General features: G+C 43.1%; 1 protein-coding gene across 2 annotated transcripts; it reads left to right on the top strand.

Annotated features, from left to right (window-relative positions):
• Positions 1-1003: 1003 nt before the first annotated feature.
• On the top strand, positions 1004-23323 carry epha2b (eph receptor A2 b). 2 transcript variants are annotated; one of them, XM_053317073.1, is made up of 17 exons: positions 1004-1109; positions 1815-1894; positions 3419-4067; positions 14463-14618; positions 15064-15423; positions 15645-15775; positions 15951-16122; positions 16211-16310; positions 17000-17055; positions 17149-17274; positions 17919-18104; positions 18223-18284; positions 18970-19179; positions 19316-19465; positions 19640-19833; positions 20649-20804; positions 22284-23323. In XM_053317073.1, the coding sequence occupies exons 1-17, from the start codon at positions 1025-1027 to the stop codon at positions 22390-22392; spliced, it is 2982 nt and encodes a 993-aa protein (XP_053173048.1). In that variant the 5' UTR covers positions 1004-1024; the 3' UTR covers positions 22393-23323. The 2 variants fall into 2 exon arrangements, with proteins under 2 accessions (XP_053173048.1, XP_053173047.1); XM_053317072.1 differs by having other exon boundaries at positions 17919-18116.
• Positions 23324-23909: the final 586 nt, after the last annotated feature.

The raw sequence follows: 23909 nt of genomic DNA, 5'->3' as shown, positions 1-23909 counted from the left end.
AGGGTGTCTGCCCAGCTGCTAGATAAAAGATTCCTAGGAAGACAATAAAGTAATTAGGGCTACAACAATAGGTTACTTTCAGCATTGACTTTTTATTTATTTATTTATGATTAAATATTTTTTTTAATGACCTTTGCAGTTACTCAGAGCCCAGTTACATCTTCAGATTGCTTGTTTTGTGTCACCAACAGTTTCATATAATTTTCAATGAATGAAGAAAAGTAGTAAAATAGAATCAACAAATGTTTATTTTTGCAATAACTAGTAACTTTAACCACTAATCTTTTCAGCACTAGTTATACATTCACAGATTCACTTCTCGGTTTAATCAGTTATCATACTGTAATCCACCTTAATGCAGTATTGTATGTAAGCCATCTGTGTGGATAGAGGCTACCATATCCTGTGTGTACCAGTTAAGTGTCAATGTGTGCAGTCACTGTGTTGTACTTTCCACACTAAGCCCAAATGGTAGGTTTTTGTTTGTTTTAATACTCTGAGGAGCAAAGGTCAAGACTATGAGCAGCATGGATTTGCAAGCTGTTTATAGTTGGTTCACTTTGGAAGGAAAAATCGGATTTTAACATGTTCCTGTTGACAGATATTATATAAGCTATGTGAATAAGTGATAAATTATATATGTATATACATAGATAAAGAGGTTGTGTTTTCTTTTTAGAAATTGCTTAGGCTATTAGTGGCGTTTCCAACTAGTGCGCTCGTGTGCGTTCCTGATGTAATAGCGAAATTTCCGACAGTTCCTGAAGGCTTCAAAAGTTTCTCATGTGCCCCCCCACCCACACACCACACAACCCCACCCCCGCCCCTGAACACACACACACACACACACACACACACACACACACACACACACACACACACACACATTCCAGCAGGCGGAGTCCGTGACGTGCTCGGTCGTTTGTGAATGAGCTGCAGAGCGCAGCGCTCACCTCTCAGAGTCCCAGCCAAGCCCAGGAGCGCAGAGAGAAAGAGAGAGAGAGAGGAAGGAAAAGTTTGCCAAATGGATTTCTTTAGAGGAGTCAGACCTTTATTATTCTCATATGTACTTATTAACGGTATATTAATTACTTTACAAACTAAAGAAGGTGAGTGATCGTTTGTTTTCAAAATAATTTCAGAAAAGTTCATCTTAAATCTTACTGGGTTTTATTGAAGTGAAGCACGCGTGCCATGCGGGGAACCTCCTTTAAGAAGCTTTATAACCAGGAAACATACTTTGTTAATCTTGTGACAGTCATATAGCTAATATGACTAATCTATTTTATAGAAACGTTTGAACTGTATAAAAATGCTTCTGATTGAAACTGTATTTTCAAGTGGTTATAACTGAGATCGTAGCCTGCATGTGCGCTCCTCTAAACTTTATAACACCAGCAGGTGAATTCCCTAATGTTTCTGTCGCATTTTTTGTATTAATCCTTTAAACAGTGCATATCGTGTTAATTCTTACATCTGGAACAAGTTTATTTATAATTATTCCTAAATTACTAGTCTGGGCCTACACGTTGCAAAAAAAACGGTCTGACTGTAAGAGTCAGATTATATAGAGTTATAAACAGCTGTTTAAAAAAAATATTTTTTTTTAAAACTAAAGTGGAGGTTAGTTTTTAGCAGCCATTGCAGTAAATACTGTCAGCTTTGGGGTGATTGTGCAGTAAAATTTAAATAACTGACATTTCTACATATCTATCTTTTTGGTTAGAAGTCTGATGCATGTATCCTGAGTCAAACTTTCTGATGAGTTTAAAGGTTTATTCTTATGTACTGACAGTGTTCTCGTGTCTCCACAGAAGTGCTTTTGGACATGAGGGCAACAGGAGGTGAACTGGGCTGGTTGACATGGCCCTTAGATCAGGGAGACAAGCCCGGGGTGAGTGTCGCTCCAGGTTCTTTTCTAGCTCCCACATTCCCACTTGGAATTTGCCTCAGGATAAATCTGCATGGAGAAAATGCATTTTAAGGGCTCAGCTGAGCTGAGTGAAATATTTGTCCACTTGACGTGTGGTTTGCTGTTGAGTGGGCCCTCTGTGTGTACATGTCAGGTTTCTGTAAAATCTGGCAAAATCTAGCCTAATGGTTGCTTGGTTATGCATTGGAGAATGAGATGTAGGATCCTATCAGCAGTTGCCTGCAGAGCATGTCTGGGCTGCACCAAAGCTCAGGCAGACAGAATAGCTGCTAGCTCTGAACTGGGAATACTTGTGGCTTCTTGTGGTTTCAAGGCTTCAGCTCCAGAATTGTATGTTAGAGAGCAATTAACTTTTAAAGTTTGCAGCATGTGGTACCTCTTTTTAGAGGGGATGGGTTTTAGATGGAGCCAATCAGAGCTACCTTTTCCCTTAACCAGGGGAAAATGTCTAGGACTACGTTTAAAGACGCATCTAGAGAATAGCTACATTATTACACGCAAATGCTGTGGTTATCTCTTTGCCAGTATACAGGAGGCATGTGTGCCTTCTTCCATTATGTGGTTTCAAAGTAATTGACCAGTGAGGCTCATGCAAATTCTCTGTAAACGGGCTCATTTCATGTGCTGATGACTCAAATGTGTGGGCATGCCGTTCACAGTGGCTCACCCTTATTTTAAGAGAAGTTTCACTGCTTTAAATCACTTTGACACTTCTGTTTCACTTTTTCCTCCAATAAATTTAAGGCGTATATTTTGTGAGGTTTGTTATTGTTATGACTATTATTATTTTAGGTTTTAAATGCTCCTCACAAAAAAATATTCACCAGCTGTTTAATAGAGGTGTTGGTTCTGCTGTTGTACATCAAATTTATGCGCAGAGCAACACACTCAGCCAACAAAGCACATTCCTTTAATTAATAGCACAGTGGCTACATGCAGGGAGAAAACCACAGCCCCTGCCCCTGTGGGCCCAGATGTTCCTCAGGAGCCAAGGTTATGTTAAAACATGCTGTCACTTTTTTTAGAAATATTTGTGGGAACATAAGGTATGTGAGCTGTAACACTATTTGCCAATAGTGGCAACAGCATGTGAAAGACTGAATTGAAAGTAATTTGGTGTTTGCAAGAAAATTAATACAGAAATGCTTTCTCACAAAAAAAGAATCCCTGAGGTTTGCTCTATTTTTGTGCTGTAAAGGCTCATAAAATTCTCCATGTAGCATAAAACAGTTATTGCTATGAAGGATAGTTAAATATGCTGCAGGAGTAATTAGCAATATGTAGGTTGGGCCATCCCCTACACACAGATTGTTTTTGTTCCTTGGTTCAGATTACAGTGGTTGAGCCCTCATCATTGAAGTTCTATGGTGCCCCTTTTATTTTTACCTCCTCCTCCAGCCTTGGTTCTGCCCTGTATTCTTGGGGGTTCTTCGAGGGTCAGGGATTGTGGCTCTAACCTTGTTGGTTTGTGTGGTTCTGTTTCAGTGGGAGGTCGTCCAAAGGACCCTGAACGGCTCTCAGTTCTATACCTACTCCGTCTGCAATGTTGGGGAACGTGAGCAGGACAACTGGCTCCGTACCACCTTCATCCAGCGGCGTCCATCAGCCTCGCGGGTTTTTGTAGAGCTCCAATTTATTGTACGTGACTGCAACTCTTTTGGTGGTGCCTCGATGACCTGCAAGGAAACCTTCAACCTCTTCACGTCTGAGTCGGATGCAGATGTGGGCACTACCTTCCGCAAAGGCCAGTTTAAGAAAGTTACCACCATAGCTCCCGATGAGATCACCGGCAAAAACGATTTGCGCATCAACACAGAGACACGAGTGGTGGAGAGCCTGTCTCGAAAAGGCTTCTACTTGGCCTTTCAAGACATTGGAGCCTGTGTTGCTCTTCTCTCTGTTAGAGTTTACTACAAAATTTGCCCCGCCACAGTGAAGAGTCTCGCATCATTCCCTGAGACTGTGGCTGGAGGTGAGAACCAAGCACTGAGGGAAGTGAATGGGCTGTGCGTGGATAACGCCATCAGTGAGGAGGTGCCCCGCATCTACTGCACTGTGGATGGAGAATGGGTGGTACCAGTTGGACAGTGCCAGTGCAAATCAGGCCATGAAGAAGTCAAAGATGCGTGCCAAGGTAAGGCTCTTGAATCTTTGGTATTTGTAAAGGTCTTCTGCCTTCAGGCATTCTATCCCACAAGGGTACATTTTTAATTTGACCACATGGTATTAGTCATCATTCAGCTTTGTTTCAATTGCTTTAGCTGGTAAAAACAAGCCAGGATGACTGCGGATATTAATCATAGATATTAGTATCATTGTTCAGTGGAATTCTCCTCTTGGCTAACATGACTCTTCTGCAATGGAAGGAATGTTTATTTCTACTTGTACATGTTGGGACATCATCCCTGACCGTGAACTGATACCTATAAAATTAGGAAAAGTGCTTTTGAATTTCAACAATGATTTCAAAATGTATCATTTTATGGAAAACAAGTTGCTTAGGATATAAATGGTTATTCCCCTTGTGTGATCAAGAGGAAAGTTTTCCCTCTGAAGGTTATCAGACCTCTCATTCAGTTTGTACCTACAGGTTCCAAAACCTAAATTAACACGTTAATTTACCATTTAGAAAGTCTGAAAGGAACTTTTTTTAACTTATTTTGTAGCTCAAAAGGGTTGTAGAAATCCTCTTTGGTCACAGAATGAGAATGAGAAATTAAAGACAAGTATTTAAAAAGGTGTCATTGCTGAATGTTCAAGTCATGCTCAGACATTTCACCTTTCACAACACTAACTTACTGGCTGTTGCATCAGGTGATTTCCTGCTCTCTCATTTTATCTGCTCTCTTATCTCGGTACTAGTTTGCTACGTAGTCCAATCATAATTATGTCCTTTGACTTTGTAGTTATGGCGTGGTTGTGTTTTAAAACCTGAAAAGAAAGCTTTATTGTTGTGGGAAGGGCTGTCAGGGTGACTGAAAGTGATCAAAGACGCCGGGAGGCTACTGTACTGTGATGGATTAGCATCTTCAAGGCTGGTGGGGGAAAGGGGAGGAGGCAAGAGGAAGCCTCTGAGCCTCGCTGACTTTGTTCATCTCAAGCATCACAGAACGCAGAGGCCCTCCTCTTGTGAACGGACATGCCAACTATGTGTTCTCTTGTCTGTCTCAGCATCCATCTCTCGCTCTTCCCCCCACTGTTTTAACGAACTTACTGAGCCTCAGCTTTTGGGTGTATTGTATGACTCCATCGGTGTATATGAACATACAGCACAGGCTGGCATGCCAGGGCCTGTTGAGTTTTGTTCCATGACTGAACACCTTAAGACTCCCATCAGCCCAAGGTACTCCTCCTCCTCTGCTGCTTTTTCTGGCAGTCTTTATTTATGCACATACACACACACACATGCATGAGCTGAAACACTTATGCAGTTATGAATCCCCCTTAATCTCACTCTTGAACACACACATTGGACGAGGGTTGTAAATCCTTGTCTAGCCAGCCTATAATAGATTCCCTTTCCCACTTAGTTTCTCTCCCACTGGCAACAGGCCGATAAAAGTGATGAAGTTTTCTGTCAGTACATCATTTTTAGCTGTGGGAAAGTGCCAGGTAAGATAATTAGGGAGGAGGTGAAGGAGGAGGAGAGGCAGGAAGGAATGAGAGAAAATTCATACAAAAGCGAGAGAGGGGTTGTGTTTAGTGGAGGGGTGTGATTTTAAAACAGAGAGAGGTGAGGAATGGAATGTAAAGGTAGGGGAACAATGAAGTGCTGTGTTTCCCCGTGAGGCCAGAGGAGCCCACCTCTACCTCCACCTCCATCTCCACCTCCTCTACCCCTTGGCTGGTACATTCCTGATCAGTTTGCTGAGGAGGAGCCTCCCAGCATTACTGCAGACATGTGGAATTCCCAGGGGAGGGAGGGGGGGGGCAGCTCCAGGTCAAGCCCTCACATAAAAATGACTAAACACAGAACCCCCCCCCCCCTCCCAAAAAAAACCCTCCAAAAAACTACAGAGATGAAGTCAAATGAGAGGTCGGAGACGCGCGAGGGAAGTAGATGGAGGTGGAAATGAATCACAGGGTTGCAGAGCAGGGCCCAGATGAATGGTTCGAAGGGCTTTAAGCAGAATCTCCTTTGGACACACAGTTAATCATTCTGCCTACTTCTTTCCTGAACTGTGTGCTGTTCAAGGAGAAACCACAAAACTTCAATTGTGGTGCTTTTTCTTACTTTGGTCGAAAGTTTCCATGTTCAGCGATGTGTTCAGTCAGTTTTATGACTCCTCGGCCCCTTGGGACCTGTTAAAGTAGAAATCTGTGACTTTATCTGGTTTTTGTCTCTGTCTCTTCATCAGCACTCGCTGCTGTGGTGTTTCTGGCTTAGAGAGCACTTATCCATCAAACTGTGTTTCTGGGATCTTTTTTCCAAAGACTTTCTTTAGAGGTTTCTGTAGGTGGCGTGTGGCGCTCTTCACTTCTCATTGCTCATGTTAACTACAGCGTTCTTTTTTTTTTGGACAAACAAAACCCTTAAGATAAACACATCACCTTCTGAGCTGCAGAGACCTACCAAAGTGTTTAGAGCAGCAAATGTAAAAGCTTTTATGAACTAGTTGTAAATCATATCTGTCAGCAGTAGTGAGAGACAAAACTAGCGTTTGTTTTTTATGAAAGCAATACAGACTACTTTAAAACCAGCTTATTTTGGCTGTCAGAATACACAAGTTTCAATTTTAAATGGATTAAAGTAAGCACAGTGAAAGCTTCTCTAGAGATTTATGTGTTTATTTCCACAGTCCTCACAAGAGTGATGAATGCGTGATGTGTTTGTGTTAATTCAGTTTTTGTCTAAATAATTACCTTCTTGTTTAGTCTATTTGTTATAGCAGCCTATGCAGCACTGAAGCTTTATTATTGTTGTGTAAACTTCTTAGAAAATGCATAAATAATATACATTTATCTTTGGTTAAGTGGTATATAAAATTTAAAAATGATTATTTTTGTGAAAGTTCAGAAGTGTTATTAGTCATTTCAATTTATAAACTATAAAAATATCTTTATCTGAACAGTAACTATGTTCAGTTTTAAGGTGTAAAAAGTACAATATAATGAAGTGTAGTAGAGCAGCATTACAAAGCAGTGAAAATAAAGATTACCTATAAACTAAAGTACAAGTCTTGAGTCAATGTGATTATTTATTTTCCACTGATGGAAACAGCTTCCAGTGTTTGACTCCAGTTTTATATTTTAATTCACACCTGCTTTGAATCAGGATGTTTTTAAATCTTCCTTGTGATAAAATAAACCTTTTTTAAATTCTGGAAAACTCCTAACTTTTTTGCAATTAAGTGGTTGGCTTTAAACCTGACAGCACCGCTGTGGGTTTCCACTTGTGACTCACTGTTGACATTGACACGTTTTTTCTCTCCATTGCCTATCACGCCCTTCCTTACCCATAATCCGTGCCGGCACAATAGAACAGCATACCGTGTGTCACCCCACAAAGGACCATGGGCTGCCCTGGCTGGTCTTCAGGATTTAGTTTAACCGTTCAGGTCCACACCTCGTCAGCCACTCTAAAGCCTCATACACACTCTTTACAGCTGAAAAATGGGCCTTAATCCCACGTCTTGGTTTCCACAAGACCATACTGAAAAGGGAGACACAATGTGGGATATTTGGACTGCTGAGGACTGGTTTGGTGTCTTGGAGAAAATGGCGTCTTGGTGGAACAACTGTCCACTGAGTTCCAGTAAAGTTATTACTCCTCTCGCCAAAGAGGTTCCAGTAAACTATTTTCTCTCTCCCCCCTCCTTTCCTCTCTGTCCGTGTCTCCAAACTCATCCTCAGCTGATGTAACAAACAGTTGGTGACTAAGTTGTAGTTGTGAGACTCCGCGGTGTGGTGAGTGATTTGTATGGGTAGTAATTGACTTGGGTGTGTTTGTGCTTTTTAAGTTAAGTAACTACTGGTTCTGCATGCTTTTTTGCCGTTGTGCAATCCCCTTTGCAGTCTCTCTCACATCCTCCATGTCCCTGCAGGGTCTTTCTATTTTAGTTTCAGTTTTCTCTCATCTCCTATTTATTTAAAATTTCCTTATCTCAACACATTCCCATCGCCATTTTACAGTCCTTAAAGCAGTTTACTCAAGAGACGTCCACTATTGCGCAAGCTGTCCCAAGTATAACAAACTGACAGACAAACAAAAAGTTTTTCTTTCGTATGTTGTGTTCCTGTTGTCCGTGAAATCACAGAGTGACTGTTATTTTTGGCTGGCTTGCAGGTCATGAATATGACACCGAAAAAGTTTAAACATTCCGTTTCACACGACCCTGATGGGACTATTTAGACTGTGCACAGTTCTCCTCCTGCTCCCTGGTAAATACATTTCTCCACCACTGACTCGTAAAGATAAATAGAGGCTAAATTTGAACAATGCTGCCAATCAGAGCGTTTTTTAGTGTAGAGGGAGAGAAAAACAATTGGCTGTGTTCGCATGGTGGTTAAGGCAAAAACATTTAAGTGAAGGTGAAATATAAACTTCTATCATCAGTTTTTATTTTTGTTGCACAAAATGGCTCATGTAGCTGCTGTATTTTATGGTTGATCTGGATTGCTGATTGTTTACTTGGAAATGGCTTCTGTAAAAAGCCAGAGTTAACATTTTTCATGGCCATTTCAATCTGCTCGTACCTCGAGCCAACCGATTCATGATAATCACCCTTAACCTTTTTAAGATCAAGGCCTTGTGCAATTTGAGCTTATCTGATGGGCAGTATACACTGAGAAACCAACACAGCACCACACCTGAGGATCTCAATGATTTGATTTAGTTGACTTTCGGTAGATTTCACATGTAATCATCTTATTGTTGCAAGATAATCCCCACAGTAAAATTTCCTGTTGTACTTATTGGCTCTTGATCCCTGTAGCCGGTTCTCAGGAATAAAAGAAGTCGTAAACCACTGCCTTATCGGACAACGCTGCTCATATAGATGTGCAGGCTAGATGTAAACTCTTTTTCTTGCTTTACTCTTAAAAGCCACCGTGATTACTTTGAATTGGTGGATTCTTTAGATCTCGTGCCAAGGTAGCGTCTGCCTGGAGGGCTGAACTTGAGGGAGTTGGTTAGATAATGGGGTGGGGGGGGACTATGACTATGAAGACACTTTCAAGTGGTGTCATGCACTGTCTTGTTGGGCCATGTTTGGATTGAACAGAACACTGGCAATTACTCCAAAGAAGATGACAGGAAATGTAGCAAAGTTGAGATCTGGTGGCCCCTTTGACTCTTTAATGTGGATTAGAGCAAATCTTCCTGTTGTGGTTAAAAAACTGTGATGGTTGAGCCTTTGAGCTGTCAGAAGGTGTAGAAACGAATTGGAAGTAACTATTTTTATATATATACCTTATGGATGCGCTATGGTAATTTTGATCAGATCGTTTACAATGGAGACCTACATGTTAACTTGCACCTACAGACAGAGTTCCTGTTATCCTGTAGCGTGAATGGTGGATAAAAATATGATGGCAGACATGTGTACCTCTAGACATTTTTGGTTGAAACACAATATATTTTTTAAAGCTGCATCAATAGCTGACCACACAACAAAGGACATATTAGCACCTTGTAAATTTGATATGGCAAAGTTGTCAGCAAAGAGTAACATAAGCTTATTTATACATCCAGCAGACATGAAGTAATGTGTGCATTAATGTAGAGTTTTTGTTTCAGCTTATCTGTGGAATGTATGTCCAATAATCTCTCTGTTGAAATAGTCAAATGCAGTTTTTAAATGTCGTCCATTAGTGGAATTACTGAGGTTCAGCAATTCTCGGCTTTTGTGTGTGTGTGTGTGTGTGTGTGTGTGTGTGTGTGTGTTGGTGGTGGTGGGGAAGTTGGGACATATTTCCTCTTGGTGACATTCCTGAGCCTGAAGGCTGTGTGTACATATGTGTGTGTGTGTGTTGGTTTGGGGCTAGCAATGTGAAGCGTATTGTATTGTACTGCTAGTGTGTGAGGTCAGCACTTTCCTCCACCCCCCCCCTCCCTGTATCATTCAGCCAACCCCCCCCCCAACATAACACACCACCCACCCACCCTTCACCGCTAACAGGACAAGCCCACAGCGGAAACCGGAGGTCACCTAATCCCCCCGGTGACTCCCCGACCCGTTTGCTCAGGGCTTTCCATTGTCGCTTCGGTGCTCTGCGGCCTCGCTCAGCCACTTTCCTGATAAGTCATTTTGTTTATTGGTGCATTTGGTCTCGTTTTAGCCCCTTCCCTTAACCAGGAAGCAGACGGTTGTCGGCATCTAATGTGTGACCTGTGGGCTTGGCGCGGTGTTGTGTTTGCCACCTGGCTGTCTGGGTTTGAGCAGCGGTGTAGGGAAACGTGGCCAAATGATCATGACTGCGGTCCAGCTGAAGCCTCTGGAAGCTGTCTGTGACTTTCACGTCAGCCGTGATTGGTTTCTTCAAAGTATCAGCACATGTTGATCATGTTTTGTGCCTCCCTGACTCCACTGTATCGCTCCTTCAGTCAGTGAGTCCGAGTGGACAGAGGGAATGAGAGGAGAAAGGGGATCAGGGAATTTATTGTGTTTGTTAACAACCCCAGATGAAAGCCTAAGTGCAATTGTAAAACAGATGTAATGCCCTTACAGCTGCTCCATTGGCCAGCTAATCCTTTTGACTAATGATCCCCCCCCTCCCTTCACCCACCCCACACGCACACACTTCCATCAACCCCTACACCTTTACTGCCCCCCGCTGACCCCTCCCCTCCTCTACCTCAGTGACCTCTTGGCTCATGTTACCGGCTCACCTCCCCCATCAGAGAACCCCATTGTTTCACCACAACCCGACTCCCCCAAAATGCTAATGATATGTTGTCACCCTGCATACAAACAGACTGACATGACATATTGCAATTACGGGTCTGACTAACTCGGGAATGAAAATAGGGGGTGGGGAGGAGAATGGCAGTAGATGAAGATACAGACAAAGCAAGGACTTCACTTTCCTCCGGCTATAGCTGCCCTGATAAGGATCTGAACATTGTATTTATTTCTTAGGCATGTATGTTTCCAGCATGTTTTTTTGTTCAATGGCCATACTTCTGAATTTAACCTCCTTCCCCATGAGACAAGTCCCAGGCTGCTGCTGCAAGTCTTTCTGCCTCCTCCTCCTCCTCCCTTTCTTTCTGCGAGCATGTGTTTGTTTTACTTGGCCACTTACTCCCTGTAAGCCATGCACAGTTTAACTCACAACTACCCTGAGGCAGACATGACCTTTCTGCTTTTAAAAGCCCAGCGCCGGACTCGATTGTGAGCCCCTCCTCCCTACCACTCACTCCTCCGGTCCTGAGGGCGATTTGCTGTTGTCAAGCCACTATGTTACCCATTCATCCATCTATCCGACTATACATTCATCACTGTCACCATCTCATCCATCTTAACTTCTGCCGACAAACTGGGGGACCCCTTGGGGGGCTCCTACTCCACAGCCACTCGGGCTCCCAGAATGTAACAGGCCCCTACTCACTCACAGTAAACAAACACAGAGCCACTCAAGGAGCACGGGGCCTCTCAAATGACAAACAGTGCCTCGCTTTGCAGGAATAGGTAGTGAAAGAATGGCCAGTCTAAGTTTGTCAGATGTTTCAACTCAGAAGGGGCTGCGAGACACACACACACACACACACATACATACACCCCCCCCCCCCCCCCCCCCTTTGAGTTTTGCGCCTATGTTCATGTCAGGCCAACACACATTCAGGCTTCCTTTTCGGTTATTATTCTGTCTCAGGACTCTGGTAGTCTCAGTGCCGGTTCTTCTCTTGGTCACGCTCCCCTGTGTTTCCATGCTTTGATTGGCTGCTTTAGGAAGGAAGCGCTGCGTCAGCCTCACACTTCCTGCTTCCTGTTGTGTCCAGCAACAATCCAAAGCCCCCCTCCACCTTATCCATGGAACCAGGAAGTTTCCTTTCACTGGACTTTGCTCTTTTGTCGAGGAATCCTCTCATTAAATACCTCAACAGAGAGTCATCCAGTCTCGCTTACTGTCACCGTGAATCATTTGTTGAAGATACACAAACTCTTTCACCTTTTTTAATGGACAACTGGGCTCAAATTGAAGCTGCAGTGAAGGCACTCCGCTACAGGCCTCCTGTTGGGTGGTGTGCACTGGAATGCATCTTGATTATAGAGGCGGCTCAGAGTGTAAGGCCATCATCTCCACAGGCCTGACCACGATGCATTGCAGCCGGCACTGTAGCGCCAAAAAGAGGCTAGTCCTTCTCTATTCAGTTGCCATGTGGCATTTCGGCTATTCCCATCTGCAATGCTTGTGTGTGTGTATTTTTTTTTCTCTCAGCACTTGAATGGCATGGCATTCTCCTTGCCTGCTGGTCAGCGGTGAATAGCAATGTTAATGGGTTAGCTGGGAGCCTTTTTAGTGTGGACTGGGAGGAGAGAAAGGAGGGGAGGAAGGAATTTGGGGATTACGAGGCGGAGAGGTAGGGGAGTGAATCGGGGTTTGAGGCAGCAGCTGTTTCCCCTTCTCAATGGAGGAGTTGATCCTGGCCTGTCTCTTTTCTGTCTCCCCTCTTTTCTTAAGTCCTCAGCAGGGTACAGTATTCCTCTCTTTCTTTCTGGAACCTTCTGTTCCTTCATACCATCTCTCTTCTGCTTTGCCTGTGCACTGCCTTGTTCGTGTTAATAAGTAGCAATGTCTCTAAGTGAAACAGCTGGCCAGAACAGAGGGGAGATACCATCTTCAGGGGCGGATTGAATAACGTGCAAGCCAATTGGACAAGGCTCACAAATTCTTCTCATTCAGAGTATTTTTCTTTCTGCTATTGTTGTCATGCTCTACAGTTAATACACACCTCTTCATAGCAGTGCGGTCAACCGCAATGATAGACAAACCAGAATGGAGTCTAAGAGAAACTCATGGTCAATCAAGAAAATCCCCTTGACATGACTTAAATGGAGCGGGAGCCGTGTGCTCGCCGTCTTGTGTGTGGTCACTTGTGGCTTCCAGATGAACTTCATTCAACTGAACCACAGAGAATGGCAGCCATAAAACCGAGACAGTATCTTTGAGTGAATCTGATATTGTCTTTGTCCTTGGCTTTCCTGTTGAAACTGCGTGTTTGCCTTTGCCTGTTTCATTGCTTCTCCCTGGTCACTGGCATGAACTTCAATCTCTCGCTACGCATGCCTCATTTCAATTGGCTATCATGTCCTCTCCTTTATCTGATCTAGCTCTTGCCATTGACTTCCTCATTTTCATTCTCTCTGTCTTTTCCTCTCTTCCGTCTTTCTCTTTTGTTGTTCTTTGGCCTACATGTTGAGTCTCATTTGCATTGTCAATATATTATGATATCTGTCAAGAGCTGTATAAACGCTTCAGGCAAATGACTTAGTGAAAAGGAAAGAAATGTGTGTGTGTGTGTCTGTGTGTATATATGTGTGTGGCTGATTTGACTTGGCAGAGGGACATGAACAGGTGACAGGCAGCGGACATAATCCCTCTTCTGATGTCAGATTTACCCATGTATCCATGGGTGTGCTATGCATACATGTATGTGTATTTTGTGCATACACGTGGGTGTTGGTGCATGTGTGCAGTGCATACATGAAACGTGTGTGTGTGTATGTGCGCGTGTGTGTGAAAGTGTGATGGTGTGAGGACGTGAGCAGCAGCCGTTGGAATGCTCTTGCAAAGTTAAAGGGGGGCCGTCTCATTTTCACTCTCCTTTATGGCGCACTCTCTCAGAAATTTCACACCATATTAAGTTCATATTTCACCACCGCTATGCACAGCTGGATCCTCTACCTGCATTTCTTTATTCCAAGTTGGACGTGTGAAATTAAGTGTCATCTTATCTCGGTGATACAGTTTCAAATGTCTGCAAGTGGGTCATTGAAAGAAGAAAATATAATAGAGTGTTGAGGGCAAATGAATGCTCTGCTTTCAGCCACTTCACTTCTAATTCTCGACGCTTTCCTGAATTCTGTTGCCTTTATTTCTTTTATTGTAATGCAACTTTGAAGAGTGACTTACTGTCGTGGAATGTGGGATGACTGGTTGTGTTTGTTGAGAGAGAGATGGTAAGAAAGCAGCAGCAGAGGGGGGTTTGTGGTTGAAAAAGTAAAGACAAGGAGTGCCAGCGAGGCAGGGAGTCTGCGCTTTTGTTTCAGGGCTGGGCTCATGTGAGCTGAGTCTTAGCTGGAATGGTGTTTTAATGAGTAGAGTCAACACCGTGCAGAGCCTCTGTTTTCTCCCTCATATCTCTCTGTCACTTGTCCAAATTTGACCTTTAGCCTTAACATAATAACATGTCCATTCAACCTTTGTGTCCTGCATGCCAGGTGAAAAGTTCACAGCATTACTGATCTTTTAAAGAGCCTTGAATGAAGTGGAGGAACTGGATATGCACTGTGTCAAATAGGATGGTGCCTGAAGTCACTTCTGTGTTTGTTTCCCTGATCATGCAAATATTTTTTTGTCTTTGCAGAATGTCAGCCTGGCTTCTTCAAAGCCACAGCATCCGGTGACAAGTGTCAACCGTGTCCTGAAAACACCCAGAGGCAGGGATCTGGTGCTTTGTTTTGTCCCTGTATGGATGGCTTCTACCGGTCCCCAACTGACCCTTCTACCGGATCCTGCTCAGGTGACAAGTCCCCTTCATCTGTAATGAGAGCTTTGAATTAAGTACATTAAGTACATTAAGAATATTTGCTGTTAATGAACCACCAACTATTGTCATTTCCACATGTGACTGTCCGAGTGTAACTCAGATACTTTTGTTTGAATGCTGAATGTGTAGGGAATTTTTTTTTCTTGTTGCATTAGTTTTCCATGTACACATTAATGTGTGGTTGAGTACACCATAGTTTCTGATCCCAAAATGGGGGCGTGAGCTTGACTCTCACTTCTAAGATGTAGTTTCAATAGAAAGCCATTTCCCAGAATCCAGATTTATGGACATCCTGTAATCTGCAAAGCAGCACTCTTTGTTAAAAATCTTCATGTGAGAAAGCCCCCACATGTTGCCTCTTTGGGTTCCTCTTCCCTGTTTCTTATATCCCCTACTTTTTCTGACCTGTGTTCATTAGCCCCCCCATCCGCTCCACGAGACATTGTGGCGACCACCACCCAACTCTCTGCAGGAAAAATCCTCCTCTCATGGAGCCCACCAGAAAACACGGGAGGTCGAGATGACGTCACCTACAGCATTGAATGTCAGCGCTGCGAGGGTACTGCGTGCCAACCTTGCGGAGAGAAAATTCGCTATGAGCCGACTAATGTGGGCCTGACTGACACCAAGGTTTCAGTCAGCGATCTGGATGCACACCTCAACTACACCTTCACTGTGGAGGCACATAATGGCGTGTCACTGGTCGCTAGTCAGGGAACGTCACCGGGTGATAGGCCACCATCCACAGACACTCTGACTACATCTCTGCACTATACAGGTGAGTGAAGCTGTTATGAGCCAGTGGAGTGATCCTATCTGTGCTGCAGTAATAACAGATGCTATCTGTATAAGGCAGTGACAGTGCAGCAAGTTGAAATGAGGTGCAGGACTGACATGAATTTTTCAGATTTAATCAGTTCAGCACAGCATTATTTTCATACTTCTGGAGGTTTTTCACATCCCAAAGATACTGAATGGGTTTCGGTTCTCTGTCCTTAGATCCTCCCAAGATTACTTCAATGCGATTGGTTGAGAGGTCTGACACCACCTTGTCAATTTCCTGGGACACCTTCCCCCAACAACCGATCCATCCCCGGCCCGTCCGCTATGAACTTAACTACCGCAAGAAGGTTTGTCACTCTCTATGATCTATTATTCTACATTTATCGCTGTCTTCTAAGATATTTAGTTTAAATAACACAGAGGACAGAAACATAAACTGTCCACTAACTTAAATACTGAAATTAAATCTGTGTTCAGTGGTAAACTGAATTTCTCCGTGACCTCACTTCCTCTGTCTCCCAGGATGATAACCTTGGTGTGACTACCTACACCGTACTCCGTCTTGAGAAGAACTCTGTGCAGATCAGTGATCTGGCTCCTGGCACCGTCTATCTGTTCAGGGTTCAGGCCCTGGGCAGTGATGGCAACCCTCCAGGCACCAGCATGGAGGAACAGTTTGAGACCACGTCTGAAGGTACAGAGGAGAAACCCTGTGGTAAAAATTTCACTGGCTTTGTTCGAAAATGGGATTTCTCTAATGGATGTGTATGTGTCTTTTCCAGGACCCCTTACTCCAAACAACACAGCTGTCATCTTCGGTGCTGCAGTTGGAGGAGCAGCCATGTTGTTCATAGTGATTGTGGTCCTTTTCCTACGCAAACGGTCAGTAAATGCACCCCCCCCCCCTCGTCCTGCCTGTCTTTCTGTCCTGTTAATCAGTCAGAATATACTCTCCTTCACTGGTTTCCTCTCCAATTCTTCTGCCCTTCCTTTGTGGGGCGCCCAAATGGCCTTTGCATTCACTCTCTCCTCACCTCCCTCTGTCTCTCTTCCTTTAGCTAACTTTCTCTTTCTCTTTATCTGGATCTGTGTCCCAGCACTCACTAGGGAAGAATTTGTGTTCAATGCACCTTGTCATTGCTCAATAGTTATATTCTAGTGAGTGGTGGGGCCTTTGAAAGGAAATTGGTCCAGAGTGGTACATTGTTGGTGATAAGAGGCGCTTGGTTCTTTCTGTACCAGACCGCAAGCACTTTGTAAAGGTGACCTGTGCCTGTACTGTAGCAGACTGTAGCCCGTCTATCCACCCCCGCCTGCCTGTCTGTCTTTCAGTCTTTAAATCGGCTTGGCAAACAGAGTCTATCTTCAGTCTTTATCAAAGGGCCGCCTCTCTCTGAATGGACGCATTGCAGTGTCGGGATCCTTTTGAAAGCCTTAGAGTGTCTTAAAAATGATTACAAAGGTTGCTATGTGCTATTGATATTAAAGCAGGCAAATGATATATAGAGAAAAGTTCATTTATTGTTTGAAAGTGGGATATTAATGTGTGTGATTTTTATCTTTTTATTCAGGAAAAGAAACTCCCATACCAGGCAAGGACCAGAGGACACTTACTTCTCTAGTGCAGGTAGATAAAATGAATCTCTTTCATCTCTCTATGTTGTTCAATTTATCTTACTAATTTGTTAAGATATAATAATTTTCTTTCTCTTTCTCACAGAGCAATTGAAACCTCTCAAGACCTATGTTGATCCACATACATACGAAGACCCCAACACAGCCATCCTAAAATTTGCCACTGAAATCCACCCCAGCCACATAACCAAACAGAAAGTCATTGGAGCTGGTGAGTGACATCCCCACTGAGACAATCTTCTGTGGGGCTTAATGTTGGATGTTGAAAGATTTTTCCAATCCCCAAATACGCTGTTTATATTGTGCATTTTCCACGGCGCAGCAGGTTGACTGACAGTGGTTACTTTAGCGAGATTAACATCTAGCTAGCTGAAGTTCTCCTACAACAAGTTGTGACATTTTGTTGTGTGGCAACTCTTGGCTAGGGGATCTGTGTGTTTTGGCTCCAGTTGACTTGAACAATTACATAAAAGAAAGTATTGCAGAAGGAGTATTTTGGAAGGATATCAGAGTACTTTTGCAGGCCCTGCCCAAATCTTTCAATGATATGTTATTCAAGTGCGATCACCTTTAGCCTTTGAACTAATAGTTCCCCCACGCCCCTCTCTCCTCATGTGACAGCTGATTCCCATGCTCCCCCACCACAGGCCATCCACCAATTAAACAATACAGGCTCTCTCTCAACATGCAGCCTGAACACACCTCTGTGAGACAGCCTCAGGCAAAACAGCCACAGAGACTTCCTTATTTTCGTTATGTTGCACAACAAATCCTTGGCCGCCAGTAACCCAAGAAGATGAATCAAACACACATTTATCATCTAAATCAACCGTCTATTGATGTTGTGTCCCGCAGGAGAGTTTGGTGAGGTGTACCGAGGTATTCTGAAGGTGCCAGGGAGGAAAGAGGTGGCTGTGGCTATCAAGACACTGAAGCCAGGCTACACAGAGAAACAGAGGCAGGATTTTCTGAGCGAGGCCTCCATCATGGGTCAGTTCTGCCACCAGAACATCATCCGTCTCGAGGGGGTGGTGACCAAATGTAAGGACTTCTGTGAGTTTTGTTCCTTTTTTTTTCTCTTACAAACATTCTCTTAATATTCTCACTTGTTTGGTGTCAGTTCCACTATATAATTTGTTCTTTGTGTATGTGTGTGCAGTTAAACATGCCATGATTGTGACTGAATACATGGAAAATGGAGCGCTGGACCGGTACCTTAGGGTAAGACCACCACATACCATTTTGTGCTGATGGGTATTTCTGAGTTTCCAAGAAAAACAACCCTATAGGTCGTAGTTACCTTAGACACCATCTAGCAGTCATGGTAATTATGACCTGGAGAACTGACACAGTTCAGATGACTGATTCATTAATATAAGATGAATTTCTTAGTTAGTTAGATGGCAAAAAGTGGTCTTTACTGCAGGAGAACACTCTTCACTTCCTATTTCCATTTGCGAATTGGGGCATTTAAAAAAAACCTGTAACATGGTGTTTAATGTTGCCATGACAATGAAGGTTGCTTAAGTTTATGGGAGTAGTATCGTTTCGCAAACCCTAACCAACTGGTTTTTGTGCCTAAACCTAACCAGACCTAAACATAGTGTTGACACACCATAAAACAATAAACGATGGGTTGTTGTGGAGTGGAGGTACGTTTCATTTGAAGGACTTTCTCTAGTATGACCACTGCCACAGTGAAGAAAGACAAGCTGGGGTTTTTTTTAATCCAAATTTTGTTTGTGTCAAAAAGGAAAAACATGTCTTTAAATGTCTATTACATTAATTGATTGATGTTGATATCTGTTTTATCATATCGTATATCATATCATATAGTCCTGTGATGTCAGTGTCAGTTTGCTACCAGCTTGGTCACAAAACTATAATGAATGTGTTTTACCCTCAGGACCATGATGGCGAGTTTTCCTCCTTCCAGCTGGTGGGCATGCTGCGCGGTATTGCCGCAGGCATGAAGTACCTCTCAGACATGAGCTACGTCCACCGTGACCTGGCTGCCCGCAACATTCTGGTCAACAACACCCTAGAGTGTAAAGTATCAGATTTTGGCCTGTCACGAGTGCTGGAGGATGATCCTGAGGGAACGTACACCACAAGTGTGAGTAGAGCTTCTAAAGTAAAACACATTGACCTCAGTCACATCAAAGCAAGGTGCAGCCTTTTGTCTATTTTGGTTTTTAGATTCAGGAGTCATTTTTTTCATTTTTCTAACGTGAAGGATTTTTTATACACAGGGAGGCAAGATCCCCATTCGCTGGACAGCTCCAGAGGCAATTGCATACAGGAAGTTCACCTCAGCTAGTGATGTGTGGAGTTTTGGCATTGTCATGTGGGAGGTCATGGCCTTCGGAGAAAGGCCTTATTGGGACATGAGTAACCATGAGGTGAGTTTCAGTGTTTATAGCATGTTTTTACATAGCACTTTTCATGATTGTTGTATTAGAGCTACATTATACATAGTGTATTTTATATATAATATATTTATAGAAATACACATTTAAATGGTCCTAGCGGTGAGGAATACAAGATCTTTTAGTCACAGAATCAATTGCTTGCAGGTGATGAAAGCTATCAACGAGGCTTTCCGGCTGCCAGCGCCAATGGACTGTCCCTCAGCTGTTTACCAGCTGATGCTTCAGTGCTGGCTCCAGGACCGCTCCAAGAGGCCTCGCTTTGGAGACATTGTCAGCCTGCTGGACAAGCTGCTGCGGAGCCCGGACTCCCTGAAGACCATTGCAGACTTTGACCCACGGTAAGGCTTATTCACATACCAGACCATGGATTCCACTGCTGACCCTGCTGTAGCTGCCACTATTAGCAACCGGTTCTCTGAAACAACCGCTCATGTAGCATAAAACTCCAAAGTGATTTATTCTCCTCTAAGCAGGTGGAAGATTTAGGTTACAAAAATGAAGATTTGAGACATGACTGCTGTGAGCCATCAGCAGGCCTTGACTTCAAGTATTAAATTATGGACTTGGTCTGAGTCTTGTAAAAACAGCTTTAAGAGCTTTGAAAATAAAAAAACCAGGGATGTTGCATCTGGTATTTCAATTTAACACTTTAGTTGGAAGTGGGTCAATACTTTATATATTAGTCTAGATTAACTCAAAAGTTGACTTGGACATCTCAACTGATTTGGGATTTCACTTGGACCTGCTTCAAAAGACTCTGGCAACACCTTCATTTTTACTTTACCTTAAAAGGGGGTATTTTGGGAGGAAATGGGGAAATAGCTTTAAAATGGTGTACTGAAACCATTAAAAGGACATACTGACACCTTGCCTGCTAGGCTAATGAAAGAAATGTGTGTGCACTCCAGGCAGAGAAACTCTAAAGCTTTTTTGTTGGCGATTGTGTGTGCTTGAGTGAATATTTTCTCCTTTGTTAGGGAGCATTAAAGCCAGAAACCATGATGAAGGACAAGCGGCCGTGCTCATATCTTAATTGACCTAACTGCTCCAACTGGTTTTTAATCACTGACTCCACAGTAATTACAGTCCTCAGTCATCCGCCTTTGTTGTGGGAAAGCCTGTTGATTATTTGCATTTGCGTTTTGTCTTGCAGCGTATCCATTCGCCTGCCCAGCACCAGTGGCTCAGACGGTTCCCCTTTCAGGTCCGTGTCTGAGTGGCTGGAATCCATCAAGATGAGCCAGTACAGCGAGAACTTTACCTGCGCTGGTATCGTCACCATGGAACAGGTCCTGCAGATGAAGAATGAGTAAGTGGGACATGATTTCAGATTTGGTGACACAACATTATAAGTTTGGATCTTTTTACTTGATATATGTGATAAGATAAGTATGTTGGCAAAGCTGGAGGAACATTTTTGTTATGAATTGAAGCCATATAATTACAGAAGAATGTTTTTCATCCTGATATTAAATCTGTTATGGACTCCCCCGTAGTAGTTTATGTATTTGCTTTCCTAAAAATGTTGCTTTTTAACAGCCAGCAAAATAGTTTGCGCACAATATAATCTCCAACCTCAGTTACAACTTGAGAAATGTTTGAGATGGAAAAAGTAATAGGGGGGGAAGGAGAAGGAGTGGGCTCATTTGTGGTACACTGGCGATGGTGGCTTGTGGTTGCTGCAGTCCTTATTCTTCTTTCCTCGCTCCATTCTTTCTCTCATCCCTCCCTTTACCCACAGACTAGCTGCCCTGGGCAGCACTTTTGCTTGAGCCCTGAAAACCGCCAGTTTTCGCTGTTTAGGGCAAAGGCCTTTTGTGGCTTTTTTTCAACATTAAAGAAGAGAAGAGAGGAAAGAATAGCCTGTAGGGGCAACTACAGGAGATTAAGGAACTGAAATAGATGGATGAGATTTGAAGCCCCATGGCCGGCACATTTGTACTTCTAGAAAGATTGAAGAGGTGCTCTCAGAGTGTACCCCCTGAACTTATCACAGCATAATTTAGGGCAATTGGATCTTCTAACATGTGTAGGAGCACTAAGGGGGCAATTTAATGAAATGGACTCAACCTTTTGGAAAAAAAGGTTTAGTGAAGCACATAATACAAGGTTGTTTTGGAGCAATAACGAGGGCCAGAGCTTCTCCCAACCACACGACCAGCCAAAAGGAACCCCCCCCCCCTCTTCCTTTCCTTTCTCTGCCATGCTTTACGTACCTCAGTTGGTCTTGGTAGTGATTTTGGAGGATGGGCACACTGTAAAGCAGACGACAAACCCTTTTGAAGTATTTGTCATACAGAATGGTGTGATTTCATGGCCCCATGTTTCCATCTTAGGGCATCTGGTAGCACTCTTGGAAAACCAGCAGTTATTTACAACCCACCCTCTGCTTGCCAGACAAGTGATTCATGGTCAACAGGGAGAATCCTTGTTAAGTAATTAAAGCTGTAATTAAGGCTTTGACTTTGGGACTGCTGTGTTGCAGGGCTTTTTCAGGTTTGCATCATGTGCTTGTGAAGAGTGGAACCCCAAGTTTTATCCTTTTAATGCAGTGGATAAACTCAAACCTCCGCAGATTACTTCAACTTTAAACACACCGCACCTAGCTGCACGGATTTAGCGATCAAGCGAGTCAGCTCGAGGCTGGCGTTTCATCACGTTGTGGATGAGTCAGTGATTACTTCAAGACTTGAGCGACAGGAAGGATGTGTGTGAAAAGTCTTGGAATGAAGCCAAAGTGTAAATCCATGTGCAGCTCCTCTTACACACTGTCATGTCTCTCTTACAGGGATATTAAGAACATCGGGGTGAGGCTGCCCGGCCACTTGAAAAGGATTGCCTACAGCATCTTGGGTTTAAAGGACCAGACCAGCACCCTGAGCGTGTTTGCAGTGTGATCCTTACAACGAAGGGAATTGAAATTGGGCACTGAAGCAGGCAGCCCTTTGAACTCTAAGCTGAGCTGGAGCGAAACTGCAGGGACGGCTTTGGATCGGCAGCACCAAGAAAAATTGTGCCATCCTTTGGGGCCGACTGAATCAGACTAACTTACTGTACATTTTTGATTTCTTCATCTTATCCACATGGGAATGGAGCGAATACACAGCAATAGATGTATCAAGTAGACTGTATATTTAGATATCTATTTTGACTATCCACTGTTCTCTGTACAGTTACAATTCATGCATTTTTTTTCTCTTAAACTTCTCATTCCTGCTTCATAAAAATTAACAGACCTCTCGTAGCATCCTGTATCAAACACATAAGGAAAGCGCAGTAAGTGTGATAGCATGGGAGCAGTGGAGCCCAGCCCTGGCTCAGTTTGTGGTCGGTGCTGATGTCACGGCGTCTCCCCTTTAATTGGCACTTTGATCCATTTTCTTTCAGACCAATAAGGATGGAGCATCGAGAGGGCTGAAATGAGTTTGAGCTGGCCAAAACTTAAAGAGATGGCGTTGATACCAGCCTTCGACTGGCTCAGCTTAGAAATTAAGCTATAATCATATACGTAATGTTATATGAAAAAAAAAGGAGAGGATATATATGAGGTACTCTTTGTGTACAGATTTACTTTTGTTTTGTTTTGTGTGTGTTTGGGCGATAACCACAACCAGTAGGTTTAAGAGTTTTATAATGTAGCACTTGGATCAAGAATCATATGGTCTTGGTTTGTCTGAAAATTGCAAGAAAAGGGGCGATCACACTCCAAATCGTTAAAAACTAAAAGAAATGGTATTGAAGTGAGAAATTGTGTAAATGTAATGAAAGAATGACAGAATCTGTTTGTAGCGTGCCGCTAATGAAGAGAGTGGGTGAAAGTGAAGTTTGCCAAAATGCAAATACCCCACCCCCCCACCCCCCCACCCCACCCCCCAAAAAAAAGATGTATTGATGATGAGTCTTGTTGTGGTTGAGATGATTTCATACTTAATAATAGTTTGGTTTGCGATTTCAATGTCTCTTTTAGTTTTGTAGTAGCTAGACAAATACTCATTCATGTACTTTGTTGGCTTGAGTAACATTGTGACGGGAATGGAATTATATGCTTTGACAATTAAGTGCTCAACTTGTTCCGGACATACAAAGACATTTTAAAGTGCCTGTTTGTGGAACCGCAGTGGGAGTTTGCTTCGGCCTGTTTTTTTATGAAGCAGCTGTCCGGTGTAGTGGGATGAGAAGTGTGTTAACGGACAGTTTCCCCAGTGCTCTTAATTGATGACTGCAAATCATTGTGTTACTGATGTACACCTTATTTTACTTGAATTTTTACAGCATTTTCAAATGTATCTATGATTCTATTGTAGCTGATAGATCCATCTTTGGAAAAGGGATTTTTTTTGTTTGTTATTACTCTGGTTTACTGGTTGCAATTACATTTTGTACATTTTGTATGATTTCGCTATTTACCATATTA

This window comes from Scomber japonicus, chromosome 4, assembly GCF_027409825.1.
Source record: "Scomber japonicus isolate fScoJap1 chromosome 4, fScoJap1.pri, whole genome shotgun sequence".
NCBI classification, from domain to species: Eukaryota; Metazoa; Chordata; class Actinopteri; order Scombriformes; family Scombridae; genus Scomber; species Scomber japonicus.
This window is presented reverse-complemented; position numbering and strand designations above follow the sequence as displayed.